At 42.1% G+C, this 21,268-nt stretch overlaps 1 protein-coding gene across 1 annotated transcript in view; it reads left to right on the top strand.

Annotated features, from left to right (window-relative positions):
• The window catches only part of brsk2a (BR serine/threonine kinase 2a), a gene marked incomplete at both ends in the record, with an annotated part of 318,021 nt that overhangs the window by 176,967 nt on the left and 119,786 nt on the right, over positions 1–21,268 (top strand). Inside the window, 1 exon segment of the mRNA XM_080438342.1 lies at positions 995–1,089. Within this exon segment, the coding sequence (XP_080294468.1) occupies positions 995–1,089 (95 nt within the window).

The raw sequence follows: 21,268 nt of genomic DNA on the forward strand, positions 1-21,268 counted from the left end.
TCGTTCTTTTAAAGCCTTTATGACTCACTCCACCACCACACCCCAAGGGGGGGATTTCATTACCGCACTAGTGTCTACACATTAAAAGACATTATCGGCATCGACTACATGAGGTTACAAGCCGTTATGCATCGCTCCACATCAGTCAATGTAGATTATGCGAAAAGAACAACAACTCTGAGTTGCAGTGAGCTCGCACGCACACACACACACACACACACACACACACACACACACACACACACACACACACACACACACACACACACACACACACACACACACACACACACACACACACACACACACACACAGAACATTGTTTGTGTTTTTTGACTCATTGGCACATTAGGTCCTGTATGCTGCTCATATCGATGTTCCAGTGGCCAAGTCCAGTTGGGATTTTAAGACAACCACGCATTAATATTGCATAATATACAACTACACAAAAAAAGTTTTTATTGACTATTTGTATTACTAAAGCTACCCTGGATTTGAACCCAGTATCCTGCGCAAGTGCTGATATTTTTTTACCATTGAGCTAGTAGAGCCTGCCTGCGGATAGATGGAAATCTTGACCATCAGGTCAAAATTCGTGTCAGATCCTGTGTCTAGAAGTCTCAATAGAAGAGCAGGGAGACAAAATACAACCACCCCAATTGTTTAAGTTATATTGTATAACATACTCTACCATACAGATTGGACAAAATACAATTTCCATAAAAAAAAAGTCACATACAAGTAGTGCCGCTTTAATAAACACCTATACAAAAAGTTGTTTGTTTCCATTTAGTGTATTAGTAGGCCTACTTTGTGCACATGCACCAATTTCTCAATACAAGAGCATATACCGCATTGTAAGCTTGTAGATCGTCTATTTTCGCTGTGAATACGACATTTCGTGTTGCCCATTGGTGCGCGTGCCTTGGGCACAAAAAGTTTGAAAAGCACGACTTGTCCTAACAAACTGTACCGTACGGTGTGTGTGTTGCAGGGCTGGTCAAGCTGGGAATCCACTGTGTCACATGCCAGAAAGTCGCCATAAAGATTGTCAACCGGGAGAAGCTCAGCGAGTCAGTACTAATGAAGGTAAGTCAGCTGCTACGGGCCTATATGGTTTCCACTTTTAGCCTTGCCTGTCTTCTCTTCGCTCTCTTCCTCTGAATGTATTCTTAGAGAAAGAATTGACTTCTTCCCTTTGCAATTAAAACTCTTGATAGGCAGTATAGCTTATATAAGTAGCCTGTGGGCACAGTGATGTGTAGCTGATGAGGGCCTAACACTTGAATTGTGAATAATGGCTGAGTTGGATTGGGAACTTTTTGACGATATTTAATGTGAATCCTGTCGTTCTACTTGTAGCAACCAAGTACAGTATATACTGTAGATAGTATATCGTTGCTGTCGTGCAGAAACCTCTTATCTCCATATTTTTCGTAAATTAATGCCCCAATTGATCATACCACAGCGTCGCACAAAAGTAGCAGATCCACAAGCTCGAAACGCGGCGCGAAACGCGGCGTGTTTCGAGCTTGTAGATCTGCTCCTTTTGCTACTTTTGAATTTCAATCCTGAAAAGTAACTGTTTTGGACATAATGAGGTTTCCACCCGACAGAGACGATATACTTTAATAGCAGTCAGTATTGTGAGGTGAACTATAACAATTCTGAGCTAGGTGCAATCCAAAATATTGTCCAGAAATACTGTACTGTATGTGCTCTGCTGCTGTGCGGGTATTTACAGGTTGAAGACGGTTGACTTGACAGTTAGGGTTGCCAACTACCTGAAATTCAAATAAGGGACACCTGGCCGGGGGTCCCTTCATTCATTCGATCCGGGAACGCATCTGTGTCACTTTAGATTTATTTGGCTATTTTTGAAAAAAAAATAAAATGTGAAAATGTGTGCAAATCTTTAACTCAAATCTTTGCTTCTGGGGGTCCCTGGAACAAAATATTTTGAGTTGGGGGGTCGAGGGCGGGTCCACAGACAAATACATATAATTTTGGGTGGTCCTTGACATGAAAAAAGCTTGAGAACCACTGATATTATAGCAACATACGTTTATTTTATTTTTAACTGTTTGATGTGTGATTTGTAGAATCTGTTAAGACATTTGTAGAATCTGTTAAGACATTTGTAGAATCCCCAGCAAAGATTTGAGTTAAAGAATGATTTCTCAAAACAAATAGCAGATCAACAAGCTCATAGCGCAGCACTCAGCGCTATGAGCTTGTATATCTGGTATTTTTGAATAGCCCAAAGTATAAAATAATGGTTATGTCTAAAAAAAATAATCTAAAATGACACAGCTATGCGTTCCCGGATTGAATGGGTTAATTCCAAGAAAAATAAGGGACGCTCAGGAATACCCGTATTATAGTGTATATGAGCTGCTTGAACTTCTAAGATGTTTGATTTTGAATCATTGATTGATTTCCCCAAAATAAGAAACGATGTGTGTCCCCTTATCAGTTCAATAAGGGACACGTCTTTTAGTTTCCAAATAAGGGGACGATTCTGTATGTCAAGGAACTGTTGGCAACCCTACTGACAGTCGGGTTACTGTTCAAAGCTCTAAGCTGAGAAAACGTTGTTTCTGGGTCTCTTTCTGCAGTGGTTTTGTGGCAGCGCGGGCGTTTGCCTGACCACAGCGGCACAAACGGTCCATTACTGGCATGACGGGTGTCCTTCATAATCCTTCTAGTTCTGCCCAGGCACCTCCTGAAGTAGGGCCTATCTTTAATAAGCATTTTGCTCTAATAGCTCAAATCATTCCTCACTCCCCCACTGCTACAGAAACTTCTAGAGGGGAAGAAATGCTATTTATTATGTCTCCCGTTACGTACCCCCACACACACTCTTTTTTTAGGTCAGGGAAACAGTAGGGAGGAAAAAATGATTTTTTAAAATGAAAGTCCCAACGCCCCTTGTGGGCTGCCTTAGTGCAGGCTCACAATTGGAGTGCTTGTGGAGGCTTGGCTGTAATTGGCCTTCACGTCTGTGTGGTGGAAGAAGTACGTACTCTGATTTGTTTTTCTAAGTAAAGTTTCTTAAGTAAAAGTAGCAATACAATAACAAAATATTCTGTTACAATTCTGTAAGGCTTTTCTTTTTTTTTTTACTTGAGTAGACGTACAAAAGTATTAGCCATGTCAGGTTTTTTATGTTATGGTGTTTTGTTTCTTTGTTTTGAATGTGTAGTGTGTTTTTTATTTCTTGAGTGATTGAGAGGATATTGACGGATCTCTGTTTTCCCCCATTTGTCTTTTGGACAATGGTTGTACAGTTTTGGTTAATGTAAGTTTTGTAATAATAATCTAAATCTACAAAGTAACTAAGAGTAGAAGTAGAGTAGGGTAGAAGTGTAAAGTATATTGAAAAATGGACGTACTCAAGTAACGTAAAAGTACAGTACCTCAAAATTGTACTCAAGTACAGTACCTGAGTAAAATGTACATTCGCTATTTTCCACTAGTGCAGCTGGAGTATTTGTGGAGGCTTGGCTGTAATTGGCCCCCTCACTCACACTGAGCGATACGAGAGACAGCGTTGCTACAGTATGTATGCTTATTATAAGCAACTTTGGGCTTGTTTTTATGTAAAGTTGCTTGTAAATATTGGTGTTTTTTTTAATGATTGTTTAAACCAGTTCTCAAACATTTGCATGTCAAGGACACCAAAATTAATGTATTTCTTCGCAGACCCCATATGAAAATGTTTTTCAATGTATTCCAAATATTTCACTTTTTCTTTTCAAGATCTTTTTGAAAATAGCCGATCTACAAGCTCACAACGTCTCACGAATGTGACGCGTTGTGAGCTTCTAGATTGGCCAATGTATATAGGTTTAAAGTGCTTCTTTTGGGCTTGTTTTCATAGACCTGGCTGCTTATTTCTACAACAAAATCTCCCGACAAAATCTTGCAACAGTGACGAGAGAGGAAACAGGAATGCGAGAATGCAGCGCTGTGATGTAATTGTTTTGTTATGAGCTGGAAAGTGGGCAACAACTCATGAATTTGCAGGTTATCTGCAAATGGAAGAAGTGGCCTGCATTCTGCATCACTCCTGGAGACATGTTATTAGACTCCAGACTGAGAAGCCCCGTTTGATAAACAGTTGGTATTTATTGGCCTCGTGCTGTGTCAGTTTCTCTCTCTCTCTCTCTCTCTCTCTCTCTCTCTCTCTCTCTCTCTCTCTCTCTCTCTCTCTCTCTCTCTCTCTCTCTCTCTCTCTCTCTCTCTCTCTCTCTCTCTCTCTCTCTCTCTCTCTCTCTCTCACTAGCTCACTCTGGCTAAACAGCCAGAGCCGATGCGAGCAGCATATTATATGTGAATATTTTTAGCACGGCGCTGCTATTTGTTTTGACACCGCAGTGACAGTTGTATCAGTGGATGTACAGTAGAGCTGCTGTGTAGCTGTGGTACACAGACAGTGGTGAAAGGTGACAAGCACAGAGCGAGGTACAACCAGGAAGAGACTGTGCTTTTTCACCTGCACCTGGCGCAACATCCTGAGACACAGTGAATTCTCAATCGTATTAATAAGGACCTCCGTGACTCTCAGAGTTACGGGTCCATTTGCGACCTACCGCAAGGAACCCTGAGTGTCCCTGGACCCCACTTTGAGAACCTCTGATTTAAGCACACCCCAGTGTCCCCATATTCTGGGCATGTCGCAATAGCAGGGGAACATTCTGCGAAAATAGCCGATCTATACTAACTCACAACTCGGTGTATTGGGACAAAAGGAGGGGGTCAAGTATTCGGGGTCGGGGACTACAGCAAATGACTTGCCGTTGTCCCCCAAGGACCCCAAGGACAGACCCCCAAGGGTCTTTATTCGGCCCCCTCCTTTTGTTCCTCTACACCAACTGTCTCCAGATGTGGCGTGCAGACACACAAAAGCCTGAGTACATGTTACAATGACCCCAGAAGTATTTTAAAGTGAAATGCACCGAACTATGGCTGCAGGCTGATAAATGCAGGTTGTGTGCGGCCGCCTGTGTTTTTGCAGCCAGCGCAGCCTAAAAAACTGAGTAGCTTGCAGAGTCTTGACGTTGCCAGGCCGGTCCGTCTTTGACTCATCCGATTGGACAGAGGGGGAAAAGCAGCAACTGTCTCGAGCATTTATCTGCTTCAAATAGCCTTTTTCTCTATTGGAGGCGCCCTGGCGCATAGAACGCATAAACGCAAGGTGTGCACAACACACAGAAAATATGCGCAAGGGCAACAACCCTTTTCAACCCATTGAAAAGCGTTGGCAGAATCAAAGTTCGGTGTGACTGTCCGTACCCTTACCTGGTTAACTCTTGGAGTTAAAAATGGATAAATGAACTGAGGGTTTTCCAGTGTGGCTGATGACTGTCCTCTAGAAGTGAATTATAGCAACAGATGCGTAACATTCATGGCGCTCTGGCAGGACGCAGGTTTCTGCTGATGCAGCGCCTTTCTAATGACTGAACCGGTAGCCTCTGTGTCGCGGCTCCCTCCTGTGCATGTGTGTATGTGTGTGTGCATGTATGTGCGTTGCTATGACTTTGTCCGTACAACTACACAGGAATGGGTATTATTAGGGACTAAAGTTTTTTTAATGTTTCGTGATAATTAATCAAAACTCGTTAGTTAATTCATTGTTAACTGATAAATACAATCTGTTTACAATGCATGAATGTCTGTTGTGACCCATACAAAAATGACTAATACAACATATTTGATTTTCCGTAAGAAAGGTTTATTTTAATAGCATAATAATAATAGCAGTATACTATAAGCACTCATCCAAGATACTGTATACCAGTGGTTCTCAAAGTGGGGTCCGGGGTCCCCCCAAAAATGGTACCATATTATGACCATTAGTGAGGACCAACTATATGAAGATAGGTTGAACATTGGTGAAGTGGTGCTTTAATGTGAATTAATGGCACAAAATAAACACTCCCAGTGTGTACACTACAGAGTGACCTTTAGCAATGTTTTTAGTCAGGAACCCCCTGGAACCTCCTCAAGACCCCTGGGGGTCCCCGGACCACACTTTGAGAACCACTGCCAATCTTATAGTGCATGAGGCTTCTCTCTCTCTCTAGTGCTCTTGTATTCCAGGTTTGTTTCCTGGTGCAAACAGCAGCACTATTGACATCAAAGATTCATCCATGACCCAAACTTTTCTCTCTATCTCTCTCTCGCGCGGCTCTTGAAGTTCTGTACACGACAACTTTTACCGCATGATCGCACCGTTACTCATGTGCGCAGCAGAGAGTACAGTAAATGCCCCTTTCGTATGTTTACGTAGGAGTATGTTAGTGAGGTAAATTGTATTGACAACCCCCCACTCCCCTCAAAAGCGGCGTCATTCTAGGTAATGCGGCTGTCTGTCTACCTGGGCTGTGGCCACGTCTTGTTCTGGGCTTCAAGCACGCACACAGTCTTCACCTCGCTCTTCAATTATTCGCTTCAGGGGGCAATTATTTCAGTCTCTGCTGAATGCTCCATCTCCCAACTCTCTCCTTCTCTCTCTCTCTCTCTCTCTCTCTCTCTCTCTCTCTCTCTCTCTCTCTCTCTCTCTCCTCTCTCTCTCTCCGTCTCTCCATCCATCCGTGCCTCTCTCTCCGACGCTATCAGCTCTGCAGTCTGCAATGTTATGACTGACATCAATAACAGACTCGGCTAATCTTCTAGCAAACCCACAGAAAACCCCCCGTCGTCGCTCCCACACCCAAAAAAACTCAACCCATGGAAGCAAAAAAGACACTATAGGCGCTAACTATGCAGTGGTGTGTGTCTTACTTTATTTTATTACACAACAACACCATTTCTTCCTCTCCTCCCGCTATCTCCTTTCATCCTGCCTCCCACCATCCATCCTCCCCTACTCTCTTGTTTCCTTTGCGTCTCTCCGGGCCGGGGGGGGAAGGGGGGGTGGGGACTTTGAAGTTGTTTCAGCTGCTTCAGGAGGAGCTAGAGACAGAGCCACTCTGGTTAATTAGTTGTCTTTATCCCAGCCGCAGCAGTAGCAAAAAGCATCAGCCACCAACTAACTGGCTCAGAGGGGAAAACAGAGCAGGCGTCAGCAGCACAGAGCGCGCCACGCCGCGCTGCACTGCCAGCGTTGCCGCGTCTGCTTATTATAAGCGACGTTGGGGTTTGTTTTTCTGTAAAGTTGCTCGTAAATATTGTTAGTTGCGGGTTGCGGTTCTAATGGGCTCGTTACCAAAGTGTAATTGCTTATTTTGGTGCCAGGGACCCCCATTAAAGATTTTTGTTTGAATTATTAAAATCACTTTTTTTGCTCAATATTTGGTTTGAAAATAGCTCTATAGATCTATAAGCTCACAACGCGCTGTGAGCTTGCAGATTGGCTCGATTCAAATAGTGTGGCCTAATAGTCGGGGTTCTTTTGGGTTTGTTTTCAGACCGGGTTGCCTATTTCTCTCGCAAGATCTGGCAACACTGTGCACTGCACTGCAACCGTGCTAAAGATACCCATGAAGCTCATGCTCAGCTACTTGTCCTATATGCCAACGGCTAGCTAGCTACAACAACCAAACCCTTTCTCAGGGTCCCGAAACGTATAGATTCGAGAAGTTCTGCTCTGCTCAGCTGAAATGTTATGGCCACTGTGTGGTGGAAGAAGTACTCTGAAGTTTTTACTTGACTGGAGGTAGCTATACCACAATGTAGAAATATGTTACAAGTAAAAGTCCTGTATTCAAAGTTTTACAAAAACCTTAAGTAAAAGTACAAAAAAAAATGAAAATGAAATGAAAACAGAAGATCTACAAGCTCACAGCTTGTAGATTGGCTTATTTTAAATAGCCAAAGTATAAAATAGGGCACAAGTTGTTTATGTTTTTTTTTTTTTTTTTATCTAAATCTGCAAAGTAACTAAAGCTGTCAAATAATTTTAGGGGAGTACAAAGTACAATATTTGCCTTTGAGACGTAGTAAAGTATTGAAAAATGGAAACACTCAAGTAAAGAAAAGTAGCCTAAACATTTTACTTAAGTACTAAATGCACTTAGTTACTTTCGACCACTTGGCCATGACGCAGTTGCCATGGTTAATGACCGTGACAGACTGCAGAGTCTGCAGAGTCGCCACGGTCGCCACTGTCATTACCGTCACACATGATCATGGTCATTGTCGTTCCCCAAGTTCATCTTCACCATCATTATCCTTTTAATCTCTGTGTGCCATGCTGGTCATTCACAGTTCACGCCGTCAGCAAACATCTCGCCAACGCTGACATACAGGAAAAGGTTTGGAGATCTGCCATTTCTGGCGAAGAGATTAAGGTGTAGAGGGAAATACTAACTGGCCTAGTATAGAGCCCTGTGGGACCCCCCAGGTCAACTAAGTATATTGTCTCTGTGAGGGAAGCCTCATTTGTCAACTGCTACTTTTCAGGATTCAAATTCAAAAGTAGCAAAAGGATCAAAAGTAGCAGATCTACAAGCTCAAAGCGTGACGCTTCACGCCGCGTTTCGAGCTTGCAGATCTGCTACTTTTGATCCTTTTGTGTGACTCTGTAGTATGATCAAGTAGGGCGTTGAGTTACAAAAAAACACAATAAGTTGTGGAGATAGGAGGTTTCTGCCCGACGGCAATGATATAGGGGTTTGAGCACCAGCCGGGGAGCAGGTAGTGGTTCAGTGTCTTTGCTCAAGGACACTTGATGATGTGATGCCAGGGAGAGTCGGGATCGAACCGAGAACCAGAAAACTTCCCAGGCGACCGCTCTACCTGCTGAGCCACTGCCTGTAGAGTATGTGCACACACTTTACTAGCACCACCCCCCCCTCTCTTTTACCATTTAAAACATACATGCATCCCTGACATCCCTTAGGCACAGGATGCTAATATTATTTATAATGCTAATTCAATGTTTTGTTTTAGATATATTTTTTGTTTAACCAGTGTAAATCATATTATTCAAGTGGGCTCTGGGCAACAGGGTAGCATACATACCGGAAACGTAGTTTCACATAACAACGTTAAAACAAACACATAAAAACAAATAGTAGAAACACGGAAAATTCAAAAAAATAAATGAAATAGAGAAAATGTTTTCAAATTTCAAAGAAAAAGGTTCAAGTTGAATAGTTGTTTCAGATGTTCCGATGCTAAATAATGAATTTGTCCCTGAAGTTAAGGTCAGTTTGTAAAGCACCGAATAAGGAGGATGACTAATTCTGTGCTTTGCAATCTGACCTTAACCCATTCGATCCGGGAACGCATTGGTGTCACTTTAGATTTGAGCTATAACCATTATTTTATACTTTGGCTATTCAAAAATAGCAGATCTGCAAGCTCATAGCACGGCAGATGCTTGTAGATCTGCTATTTTTGAAAAATCTAGAAAATGACTCAAATCTTTGCTTCTGGGGTCCCTGGAACAACATATTTTGAGATGGGGTTCGGCGGCCAAATGCATATCATTTTTGGGGGGGGTCCTTGACATGAAAAAGTTTGAGCACCACTGATATAGAAACATACGTTTTTCAGAAACCTGTTAGGATTTTAGAAGGCATTTGTAGAATCAGCCTCAGGTCTTAATGGGTTAACAAAGTTCAGGCACAAATTAATTATTTGGGCGAGGACAAGAGTCCTCCCAGCCCTCGCCCATTATGTGTGATCTATTCTTACTCAGCTTTTTGTCCTGTCCAATGTACTCCAATCCAACCTAATTTATTATGAAGCACATTTCAGTTGACCTTAAGTGCTGTACAGTCAATAAATGAAATAAACCACGATAAAAGCCAAAGCACAATAAAATACAAACTAACACAGATGCAACTCTCAAAAGCCAAGGAATAACATGAGTTGTGCTCTCGCTTTCGGGTTCCTTAAAACTCATTCAGTGCCAAACTTATTTCTAGCTTTATCACCCGTGTGCCAAGGCCAAAAATACATTGTAAAAAGAAAGTGAGCCGAGATACAGCCTTTTTCAGTAAGAAGTTAAACAAGAAGTGAATGGAGCAGCAAATCTTCAAATCATCATATCTCTTCTGAACATTGTTTTTCAAAAAAGAAATAAAAAAAATGTTTAAAATGTTTTATTTATTTAAAAAAAATATATATATATATTATGACGTCGGCGACGTCATTGGCACTCTGGGCTTATAAAAACGTGACGTCGGCGACGTCATTGGCACTGAATGAGTTAACCCATTAAGACCGGGAACGCATCTGTGTCATTTCTTTGGCTATTCAAAAATAGCAGATATACAAGTTCATAGCGCGGCACAGAATGCTTTGAATATATATATTTTTAAGTGAACATTTGTAAATCCTTGCTTCTGGGGAGGTCCCTGGAACAAAATATTTTGAGATATATATTTTTTAAAATATTTGTTTTTATTACATTTTTCAAAAAACTTTTATGATTCAGAAATCATTTTTAGAATCGGCCTCAGGTCTTAATGGGTTAAAAAAAAAGAATGTGGCTATGGAATATTAAAGTTCAACTTGCTGTAAGTTCTATAAACTTCTACTCATAGTATAGAATATGTCATCTCTGTCGGGTGGAAACCCCATACAGGTATGTCCAACACCGTTACTTTTCAGGGTTCAAATTCAAAAATAGCAAAAGTAGCAGATCTACAAGCTCAAAACGTGTTTCCAGCTTGTGGACAGAAACGATGTAGAGGAAAGTTCCATGGTCAAGCTAATGTGGGACAGTTCATTCACGCTCCCTCCTCATTATCCACACACACAGTCCTCCCCTGGCACCCAGGACCAGACATGGGAAGGACATGTATGTAGTCATGTGAATGTGTGTATGTGCGTGCATGCCTGCACCCATACAGTATGCACATACATGTATACAGTATGCACATTGTAATGCACACATGTCCACACACACACACACACACACACACACACACACACACACACACACACACACACACACACACACACACACACACACACACACACACACACACACACAGACCTGGCCAGGAGTGTCAGTGTCTCTCCTATAATGGCACCACAGGGACTGAGCAGCATTAGCATATTAACCCATTAAGAACTGAGGATCCAATTCTACAAATGTCCTCCTAAACGGTTTTCTGAAGAAAAAAAAACATATCTTTCTATATCAGTGGTGCTCAAACTTTTTCATGTCAAGGACTCCCAAAATTACATGTATTTGGCCGCCGACCCCCATCTCAAAATATTTCGTTCCAGGGCAGGGACCCCCGGAAGCAAATTTGAGTTAAAAATGTCCACTTATACAAGTGAATATAATCAAAGATTTGCACACATTTTCAAGATTTTAAAAAACAAATGGCAAATTTACAGCTATGAGCTTGCATATCTGCTATTTTTGAATAGCCAACGAATGAAATCTAAAGTGACACAGATGCTTTCCCGGTTCTAATGGGTTAAAAGGTGACATTTCAGAGTGTGAGCCCTGCAGTACATGTATAGTGGAGAGGAGTGCAGTGCGGTGGTGACTCTGTGACAGGGTGACAGTGTGTGACAGGATGACAGGGCCTAAAAGAAGAGACCCAGACAGGACGACGAAGCGTAAAACAATGAGAATAATGGAGGAGGATCGTACTGTATGGCTTGGCTTGTCTGCTGGCTTTCAGACGGAAAGGAGAGGCCTAGTGTCCACCTATATAGTGTGGACCCTGAATATTGCAAGGGTGGCTTTGTGGTCTGTGGTGTGCTGCTGCTGTGACAGCAGTGTCCCATCTAATGTGCCCAGCGGAGGCCACATCGCTGACAGTACCTCCGCCAGGGGTCTTTGTGTGTGTGTGTGTGTGTGTGTGTGTGTGTCTGTCTGTCTGTCTGTCTGTCTGTCTGTCTGTGTGTGTGTGTGTGTGTGTGTGTGTGTGTGTGTGTGTGTGTGTGTGTGTGTGTGTGTGTGTGTCCACTGCCAGCCACTGTTCAGCATCAATTGGATCTGGGAAATTGGTGGTCATCTTTTTATATGTGGCCCCAGCATTGCTATAGCAAAGCATCGAACTGGGCCGCTTAAATAATACATTGGAACGATGGGGGATAATCCCGCAGCTCCTTGACCAGCAAGGTGAAACTCTCCTTGCTCTTTTTGTCAGATGGACCCTTAACCCATTAAGACCGGAGTGTCTGTGTCATTTTGATTTCTTTGGCTATTTTTGAAAAATATGTGCAAATCTTTTGAGTATATATTTTTGTAAAGCGAACATTTGTAAGTCAAATCTTTTCTTCTTGGGGAGTCCCTGGAACAACATGTTTTGAGATGGGGGTCCGCGGGCAAATACTTCATTTTGGGGGTCCTTGACATGAAAACGTTTGAGAACCACTGATATAGATAGCATACGTTTAAAAGAAAAACTGTTAGGATTTAGAAGACATTTGTAGAATCCCCAGAAGCAAAGATTTGAGTTACAAAGGTTCGCTTGAAAAAAATACATATTCAAAGATTTGCACACATTTTCACGATTTTCCAAAAGAATAGCAGATACACAAGCTCATAGCGTATATAGGAGCTTGTAGATCTGCTATTTTTGAATAGCCAAAGTCTAAGATAATGGTTTAAAGTGGTCAAAATCTAAAGTGACAAGATGCTTTCCCGGTCTTAATGGCTTAAGGGTCCATTCGGTTCCATCTGTACACACTCTCAGAGTTATGGGGGTCTCTGTGGTCTAATAATGCATGCCAAACTGGCCGTCCTCCTTGTGATGCAGAAGTTTGAGAGCTGCAGTGTAGGACATAATGGCTCAATAAAGAAAGCCAGTGCTAGCTGGGTGGTGGTGGTGTTGGCAGGGAGGGTGGGATGGCAGTAGAATGCCATGATGATGGCCTCAGATGAATCACCCAGGGTCTAATCTCATTATCCCCGACACCCTATTGACGGAGCCGTGGCATTCTCCCTTCTGCCATATCCTCTGTCTGCGCCAAATCATTATAGATTGGCCACTCTCTGCTCTCTCTGCTGTGTGTGTGTGTGTGTCACTGGTGTGTGATATCATTGCTGTTGGGCAGAAACCTCTTATCTCCATATTTTTCGTGTTTTTAACGCCCTACTTGATTATACTACAGCGTCACACAAAAGCATCAAAAGTTGCAGATCCACAAGCTCTAAACGCGGCGCGAAGCGACGTGTTTTGAGCTTGTAGATCTGCTACTTTTGATATTTATGAACTTGAATCCTCAAAAGTTTTGGACATACAGTACACTGTATGAGGTTTCCACCCAACAAAGATGATATAGAATCCCCCATCAGCTCTGTGTGTGTGTGTGTGTGTGTGTGTGTGTGTGTGTGTGTGTGTGTGTGTGTGTGTGTGTGTGTGTGTGTGTGTGTGTGTGTGTGTGTGTGTGTGTGTGTGTGTGTGTGTGTGTGTGTGTGTGTGTGTGTGCTTGTATTACTATACTTGTGATGGCCAAAATGTCCCCGCAAGTGTAGTAGAATTTGAGTAATGGACATTGTAAGGACCATTTTCCTGTGTCCACACAAAGAAATACGTTCAGGTTAGGTGTTAAGACTGGTCGCTCCGGATAAAAGCGAGGTTAGGTTTAGGGGTTAGGAGTTACGTCTGATTCATACGTACTAGTTTCACGCCAGTGTTGCACACCGAAAATAGAAGATCTACTTTTACTTCTGCATGCGTTGTGAGCTTGTAGATTTTCGGCTTTATAGGGTTTCAGTAAAAAAAATACCTAAATATTTTCAAAAATTTGCATTCATAAAATTGCCTCTACGAAAAGGTTGACAACCTCACAAGTATAGTTATATAAACGCGTGTGTGTGCGTGTGCGTTTGAGAGCCCCGGAGTGCTGCGAACGCCTGGTCTCCTCAACAGAGTATAAAACCCTGACACCCAGTAGAATAAATGGCTTTCATATGTTGTGCTCCTGTGTTTGCTGCTCTGTCAGCTTTGTACGGCGTGCAAGCAGAAGCTGCAGCTTAGCAGCACAGTGTGAGCCTGACACACTGTGTGTCTCTCTCTGTCTCTGTCTATCTCTCTGTCTCTCTCACTGCCATTCCTCTCTTTCTTTCCCACTCTTTCTTTCTTTTTGACCACTCTCTCCTTCCACATATCCACCTCCCCCAATCGCTCTACAGTCTCAACCTGTCTCATTTCAAGGACCCCCCCCCCCCCCAGTTTGAGATGCATTATTAGACCCCCCCCCCTCCCCCCTCCCGTTGGGGACCGCCTGGTTAGAAGACGTTTTCGAAAATGTTTGACAGATTTTGTCTTTTTTTTTTGTATTTTTACTTAGCCTTTCCTTTAGCACTTTTACCCAAGTTAAATACTTGGATTGTGGTATTGCTACTTTTACTAAAGTAAAGATCTGAGTACTTTTTCCACCACTTTTTGGGGGGAATTTATTCAAGGAAGCCCATTGAGAGCAAGCTCTCTTTTTCAAGGACGCCCTGATAACAGCATATATAAAACACATACATAATGAAGAACAATAACAAACATTTGAATCACATTACACCGTCACAGATGCATGTAAACATAGTGTTACATGAAACGGGTGCAGTTACTATGTAGTGTGTCCTCAAGAAGCACTGAGGGTAAGATACTAGGGAATTTGCTGAGAGACGTCAGCATGAAGCCACGCTTGTGCTGAAGAATTCCCATTGGGGGCTCGCGCTATAACAACTGTTGACCTTAAGGCACCAGACAAGACATGGCCTTCTACTCTACCATTCTGACTGATCCATTCTGGATGAAAAGCACCACACCGCCATAACGTCCAAATGTGGAATTGAAAATATAGATCGTCTCTCAGTGCGTCGATCAATCGACCTGTGTGCCACGTTGCAGTTCCACCTCGTGGAAAGGCGTCGCTGTTTGGTGGTGGAAACCTTGTATGTCCAAAACCTTTACTTTTTTAATTATTATTTTAAAAAAATCATTATGGCCGATTCTACAAATGCCTTCTAAATTAGTAGAAGTAGAATTCAACACTTTCAAAAATAGCAGATGTACAAGCTTGCAGCGCAGCACGAAGTGACGCGCTGTGAGCTTGTATATCTGCTATTTTTGAATAGCCATCACTAAAATCAAAAACGACACAAATGCTCTCCCGGTTTCAATGGGTTAAAATAGTGAAAATAGCAGATCTACAATCTCTCTCTCGTGTGAGCTTGTAGAGCGGTTATTCTCACTACTTTTTGTGCCATTAGTTTACGGGGGAAAAAAACCATAACAATTTGAAACATGGAGATACACTGTACGAGGTTTCATCCCCGACAGCAACGTATATAAGTCCCCTTAAAGGAGAATTCCGGACAAATTAAGTGTTATCTTTCATGTCTCGTTACTCACCTAGCGACGTAAAAAGTGGCGTTCTTTTTTTCCATATATTCCCCTGTCGTCATTTTTTAAACACCCTCCGTTGTTATAATGGGAGCGCGTGGGTTATGTGAAGTTCGTCTATTATAACCGACGCAATGTTATTTTTTTCTCTACTACGATTCATTGTAGAGTCTCATGATAGTCAAACATGCGCTGAAAATTCCTGCGAGCCTGCCGTTAATGGCGAACGATTTAACACTGGTTGCTTGTTTCCAGAATCTGGCAACACGAGTTGCCAGGTTCTGGAAAGAAACAAGCATCGCTAGAAACACGTCGCTAGGTGAGTAACGAGACATGAAAGATAACACTTAATTTGTCCGGAATTCTCCTTTAAGGTTAGATGAAACACAAGATGGAGGGTGGAAGATGGAAAGACCAAACGCAGACAGTGAGGTTTTGTACGTCGTGCGTCGCGTTCATTTTATCCTTCCTGTTTGGATAGGAGTAAAAGGACCAGTAATTGGATTCCCTCGTGAGACCAAAGAAAATCACTATACCTCTTCCTTTATTACTCTGCAACTCCATTTCCCTTAACGGGATCTTTACTTTATGTGTTTACTACCCACGCACACGCTCGCGCACACACACACACACACACACACACACACACACACACACACACACACACACACACACACACACACACACACACACACACACACACACACACACACACACACACACACACTTACTTTATGTTTACGTTGTATATTTTTCCCTCCTCAGTCTTTTCATAATCGCTGTTGTCGGGCAGACAACATATTCTAACTTTTTGTTTATCAAATTAATGCCCTACTCGATCACACTATAGTGTCACGTAAAAGCGTTAAAAGTAGCAGATCTACATGTGTAACAACTGGGATTCAAACCCGGTGTCTCCCACGCGGAAAGCCAACATCTTAACCACTGAGCCAAAGGGAATTCCCTATAGCTCGGGGGAGATATTAGACTTTCACGCCATCAAGCTGAGGTTGTGAGCCACTCTGCTACACAAGCTCCAAACTGCGTTACTTTTGAATTTGAATCCTGAAAAGTCACAGTTTTGGACGTATGAGGTTTCCACCACCCGACAGAGACGATATATATATGCGGGTGGGTGATTGTACTCTACGCAGTCAGGCCCTTTGTTGTGCCACTTGTGTGCGTGTATGTGTGGTGTGTATGTGCATGATGTGACCTTAATAAATGTGACAGTAGTGTGACAGAGCCTTGCTGCCGTACGTAACTCTGCGCTTGATATGGTGTCACGGCTCATGACTGTATGCATGGATCTGCTCCTTCTGATGTCATCTGACTCAGAGCAACACAACTGCTGTGTAAGTGCAGTACATGATATGCAACTGACACACGTGTGTGTGTGTGTGTGTGTGTGTGTGTGTGTGTGTGTGTGTGTGTGTGTGTGTGTGTGTGTGTGTGTGTGTGTGTGTGTGTGTGTGTGTGTGTGTGTGTGTGTGTGTGGGGGGGGGGGGGGGGGGGGGGGGGGTGGTGTGTGTGTGTGTGTGCGCGCGTGCGTGTGTGGGTGCCGCTGCGCACACACAATGCCATCAGCCATGTAGCACGTGTCCAAAACTGTTACTTTAAAGGATTCAAATACAAAAATAGCAAAAGTAGCAGATCCACAAGCTCAAAACGCGCCGCGTTTAAAGCTTGTGGATCTGCTACTTTTGATGCTTTTGTGTGATGTTGCAATATGATCAAGTAGGGCGTTAATTTACGGAAAAACACAAAAAGTTAAAATAACGAGATAAGAGGTTTGTGTGTGTGGTGTGAGTGTGTGTTGGTAGGCTATATTCACAGTTCTGTAGCACCTCCAATTAATAGGCAAGCCCCACCCCCTCAGCACTGACAATAAATATCTGCTGCCCATGGCGCCACCACTGTAGACGCCTAGCCTACTGCTGAGCCACGCCGTAAAAACACACTGCTTAGTGACTCATTGTCCACTACACACACACACACACACACACACACACACACACACACACACACACACACACACACACAGGCAGGCAGGCAGGCCTTCCCTCCGGTCAACAAGGTTGTTTACAGTATGTCATCTTGCTGGAGGCCTTGGTTTGGATAGCCTCACATCTGGCAGACGGGGCTATGGGGTGAATCATACTCTATAGGCACGCAGATCACAGATAACCAGTGGTCGAAAGTACAGTAACTACATGTACTCAAGTACTGTACTTAAGTACAATTTTGACATATTTTTACTTGAATATTTCCAATTTTCAATACTTTTACTAATAGTCCACTACATCTCAGAGGCAAATATTGTACTTTTTACTCCACTACAATTCTTTGAAAAATGTTGTTACTAGTTACTTTGTAGATTTTGATTATTATTATAAAACCACTTCAGTCTATACTTTGGCAATTTGAAAATAGCGCTTTACGACGCGTTGTGAGCTTGTAGATCTGCTATTTTCAAAGGATTTTCATACATTTTGATGCCAATACGTTTGTACTTTTACTCAAGCACATTTTGAATACCGAGCTACATACTATTTCTACAATAGGGTATTGGTACTTTTACTTAAGTAAGAAATTGGAGTACTTCTTCCATCACACACACACACACACACACACACACACACACACACACACACACACACACACACACACACACACACACACACACACACACACACACACACACACACACACACACTGTGATAGATTATGCCAACCCGCTCTCAGTCCCCAAACTGATGGGTTTTCATGTTACGTTTCAGTCAAATGGATCCTCGAAATGAGAACAAAACAGGTGAAAGCCTTTCATTTTGAATAGAGCGCGCACACACACACACACACACACACACACACACACACACACACACACACACACACACACACACACACACACACACACACACACACACACACACATTACTGCACTGCCAGGACTCCATGTTCCACGCTGCTGGCCACAGTGGCTTTTGGCACAGCATTTGGGCTAGTGTACAAGGGGACTTGTCACCGACCGTAGTGCCTTTTTCCCCCCACAATGCTTACGACATGGGGAAGCATTTCACATTTTCAAGGAGGTGGCAGTGACAGAATAGTAAATCGTTGTTGTCAGTCACCTCCTATGTCCATATTCTAAGTTTTTGTGTTTTTTCGTAAAATAACGCTGCACTTGATCATACTACAGCGCCACACGAAAGCATCAAAAGTAGGAGATCCACAAGCTTGAAACGCTGCGTGAAGCGACACGTTTTGAGCTTGTAGATCTGCTACTTTTGATGCTTTTGAATTTGAATCCTAAAAAGTAACAGTTTTGGACATATGAGGTTTCCACCCGACAACAATGAAATGCAATAAGCCAAACAGCCATCAAGGCTACAGTACATTGTTCCAGTTATAATTGGCTACTAGTAATAATGAGCAGCACATCTCTCTCTGACTGACACAATTATACATGTCTTAACCCATTAGGACCGGGAAAGCATCTGTCATTTTCTAGATTTTAACCACTTTAACCATTATTTTATACTGGCTATTCAAAAAAATAGCAGATACACAAGCAATGAGCTTGTAGATCTGCTATTTTTGAAAAATATTTTGTTCCAGGGACCTCCAGAAGCAAAAATTTGAGTTAAAAATGTTGTTTAAAAAAAAAGATGTATTCAAAGACTTGCAAAATTTTTTTTTTAAAAAGCAGCTCTACAAGTTTATAGCGCAGCACTCGGTGCCTCACTATGAGCTTGTATGTCTGCTATGTTTTAATAGCCCAAAGTATAAAATAATGGTTATAGCTAAACATCTAAAATGACACAGTATGCGTTCCTGGATTAAATGAGTTAAGGCACTGTTTCTCATAGTCTTAATACTGTACATCCCACTATATGCATGAAATCTCTGTGTACAGTATGTGCGTGCGTGCGTATCTGTAGTTCACGTATCTCAACAACTAATGACTTCAGACTCTGCACGTGTATCGCAGAGGACCCAAGGGAGTGTGGTGGCCCGGCTTCGAGGTAGTTGGATAGCCTAAATATCTCCCCTGGCCACGGAGAGACCAGGGTTCAAATCTCAGGTGTTACACTCGCAAGACACAGGTTGCCTTCCGCAAAGTTCCTCGATACCATAAAATCACAATAGTGGCCTTATAGTGAAGCAAAACTCAGTGTGAGGCTATGGGGGCTATTTTTAAGCATTGCAAATTAGTTTTGTTAGTGTGTTTGTTTGTGTTTTTCTTCAGTTGACCAGTTGTTTGGCATTGACTCTCCGGGCTGACTGGCCTCTATAGACTTATGTGTCAATGAAGAGGTTAATGTATGGACATGTTCACTGTCACCTCTTGACCATGCACTGACTGCTCTAATTACCAATTACATTACTACACGTCTTTACCTAGCAACTCTTAATTAACAAACACTCCTGCTTTACATTTAACTCCATGGTATTCTTAGAGCTAGACTGCTAGTAATATCCCTTCCCCTCTATTCTGGTCTATTGAATGTGTCTTTTTTTTTGTGTTAATCTCCGGCAATTCTTAATTAGTAGGCTACCTCTGGTTTGACAGGGTGATGCGTAAATCAGTTGTTTTAAGTTTTTAGTCTTTCACAGGACTCAACGATCAAACTGTGCTAAAACAGTAACATTTATTCAACAAGTTCAGTCTAGCTGTTTGCTAGAACTAGGGAAGTAATTTTCCAGCACAACAACTTAATCCTTGTTTTTAGTCTTTCACAGGACTCACTCTTTTTAAAAAAAACGATCAAACCGTGCTACAGTAACATTTCCTACACGTTATTCAGTCTCGCTGTTTGCTATAGTTCATTACTTTAATCAGCATCAACTAGGGAAGTATTTTTGCAACACAGCAACTTAATCCTTGTTAATATTCTCATTCCACATTTGGGTCCTGGCTGGGACTTAACATCAATTGGAGCAATACCTACTACGTTCTGTACATGCAGTACAGTATGCAGGCTACTCAGGTTATTCAATTGGGTAAGACTGTACATTAAGTTTGGGTCTATAATGCATTATAAAAACATTTATAGTTCACTTACAGTATAACAAGGTTTATGAAGTTGAAGTGCTGGTCATAGTGCATTATAAGCTCAGCGGACAGCACATTACTACCAGGTAACACTTTACATAAAGTTTGGGTCTATAATACAGTACATCATAATCACATTTATAATGCATCATAATGCATTTATAACACTTGTTATAAATGTTTATAATTATGCATAACTTATAACAAAGACACTTTATATCGCTGTTCCACTGAGCTTATAATGCATTATGACCAGCACTTATAATACTTCATAAACCTTGTTTTAAGTTGTTTACATTCATAATGAGTGTTGTAATGACTTATAAGCGCATTATAATGCTCTAGAAATGTGCTTATTATACAATACAGACCCGACCTTTAAGTAAGTGTTACAGTGTTACTGTTTTATACTTTAACTATTCGAAAATAGCTGATCTACAAGCTCACAATGTGTCACGGTGCGACGTGAGCTTGTAGATCTGCAATTTTTTAAAGATTTTGACAAATTTTGAAAACTTTTGAAAAAAGAAAACTGCACAATGAGTACTTCTGTTACTTCTGTTACATTGATGCCAATACTTTGGTACTCAAGTACATTTTTTAACACAGGACTTTTCCATGTAACAGAGTACTTCTACATTGTGGTATCGCTACTTTTACTCAACCATCCCCAGCATCCGTATTGTGGGGAAAGCTTCTCAACACAAAAGACGCGTCACACAACAGAAACTCCGGTCAACCATAATAATATAGGGTTTAAGTGGTTAAAGTAAAAACAATCTACTACTTCTTCCTGCCACTGCTGGGCTCATAACTAATATGGATAACCTATAGATGTGATCATTACTCACATCTGCAGTCTATCTACTGGATGAAAACCAATTCATTAAGCCCTCCTTACCCTCCCCCCAGCAGCACCCCAAGGTCACCTCAGCTCTCTAGG

This window comes from Gymnoscopelus braueri, assembly GCF_963280865.1.
Source record: "Gymnoscopelus braueri genome assembly, chromosome: 9".
Taxonomy (NCBI): domain Eukaryota; kingdom Metazoa; phylum Chordata; class Actinopteri; order Myctophiformes; family Myctophidae; genus Gymnoscopelus; species Gymnoscopelus braueri.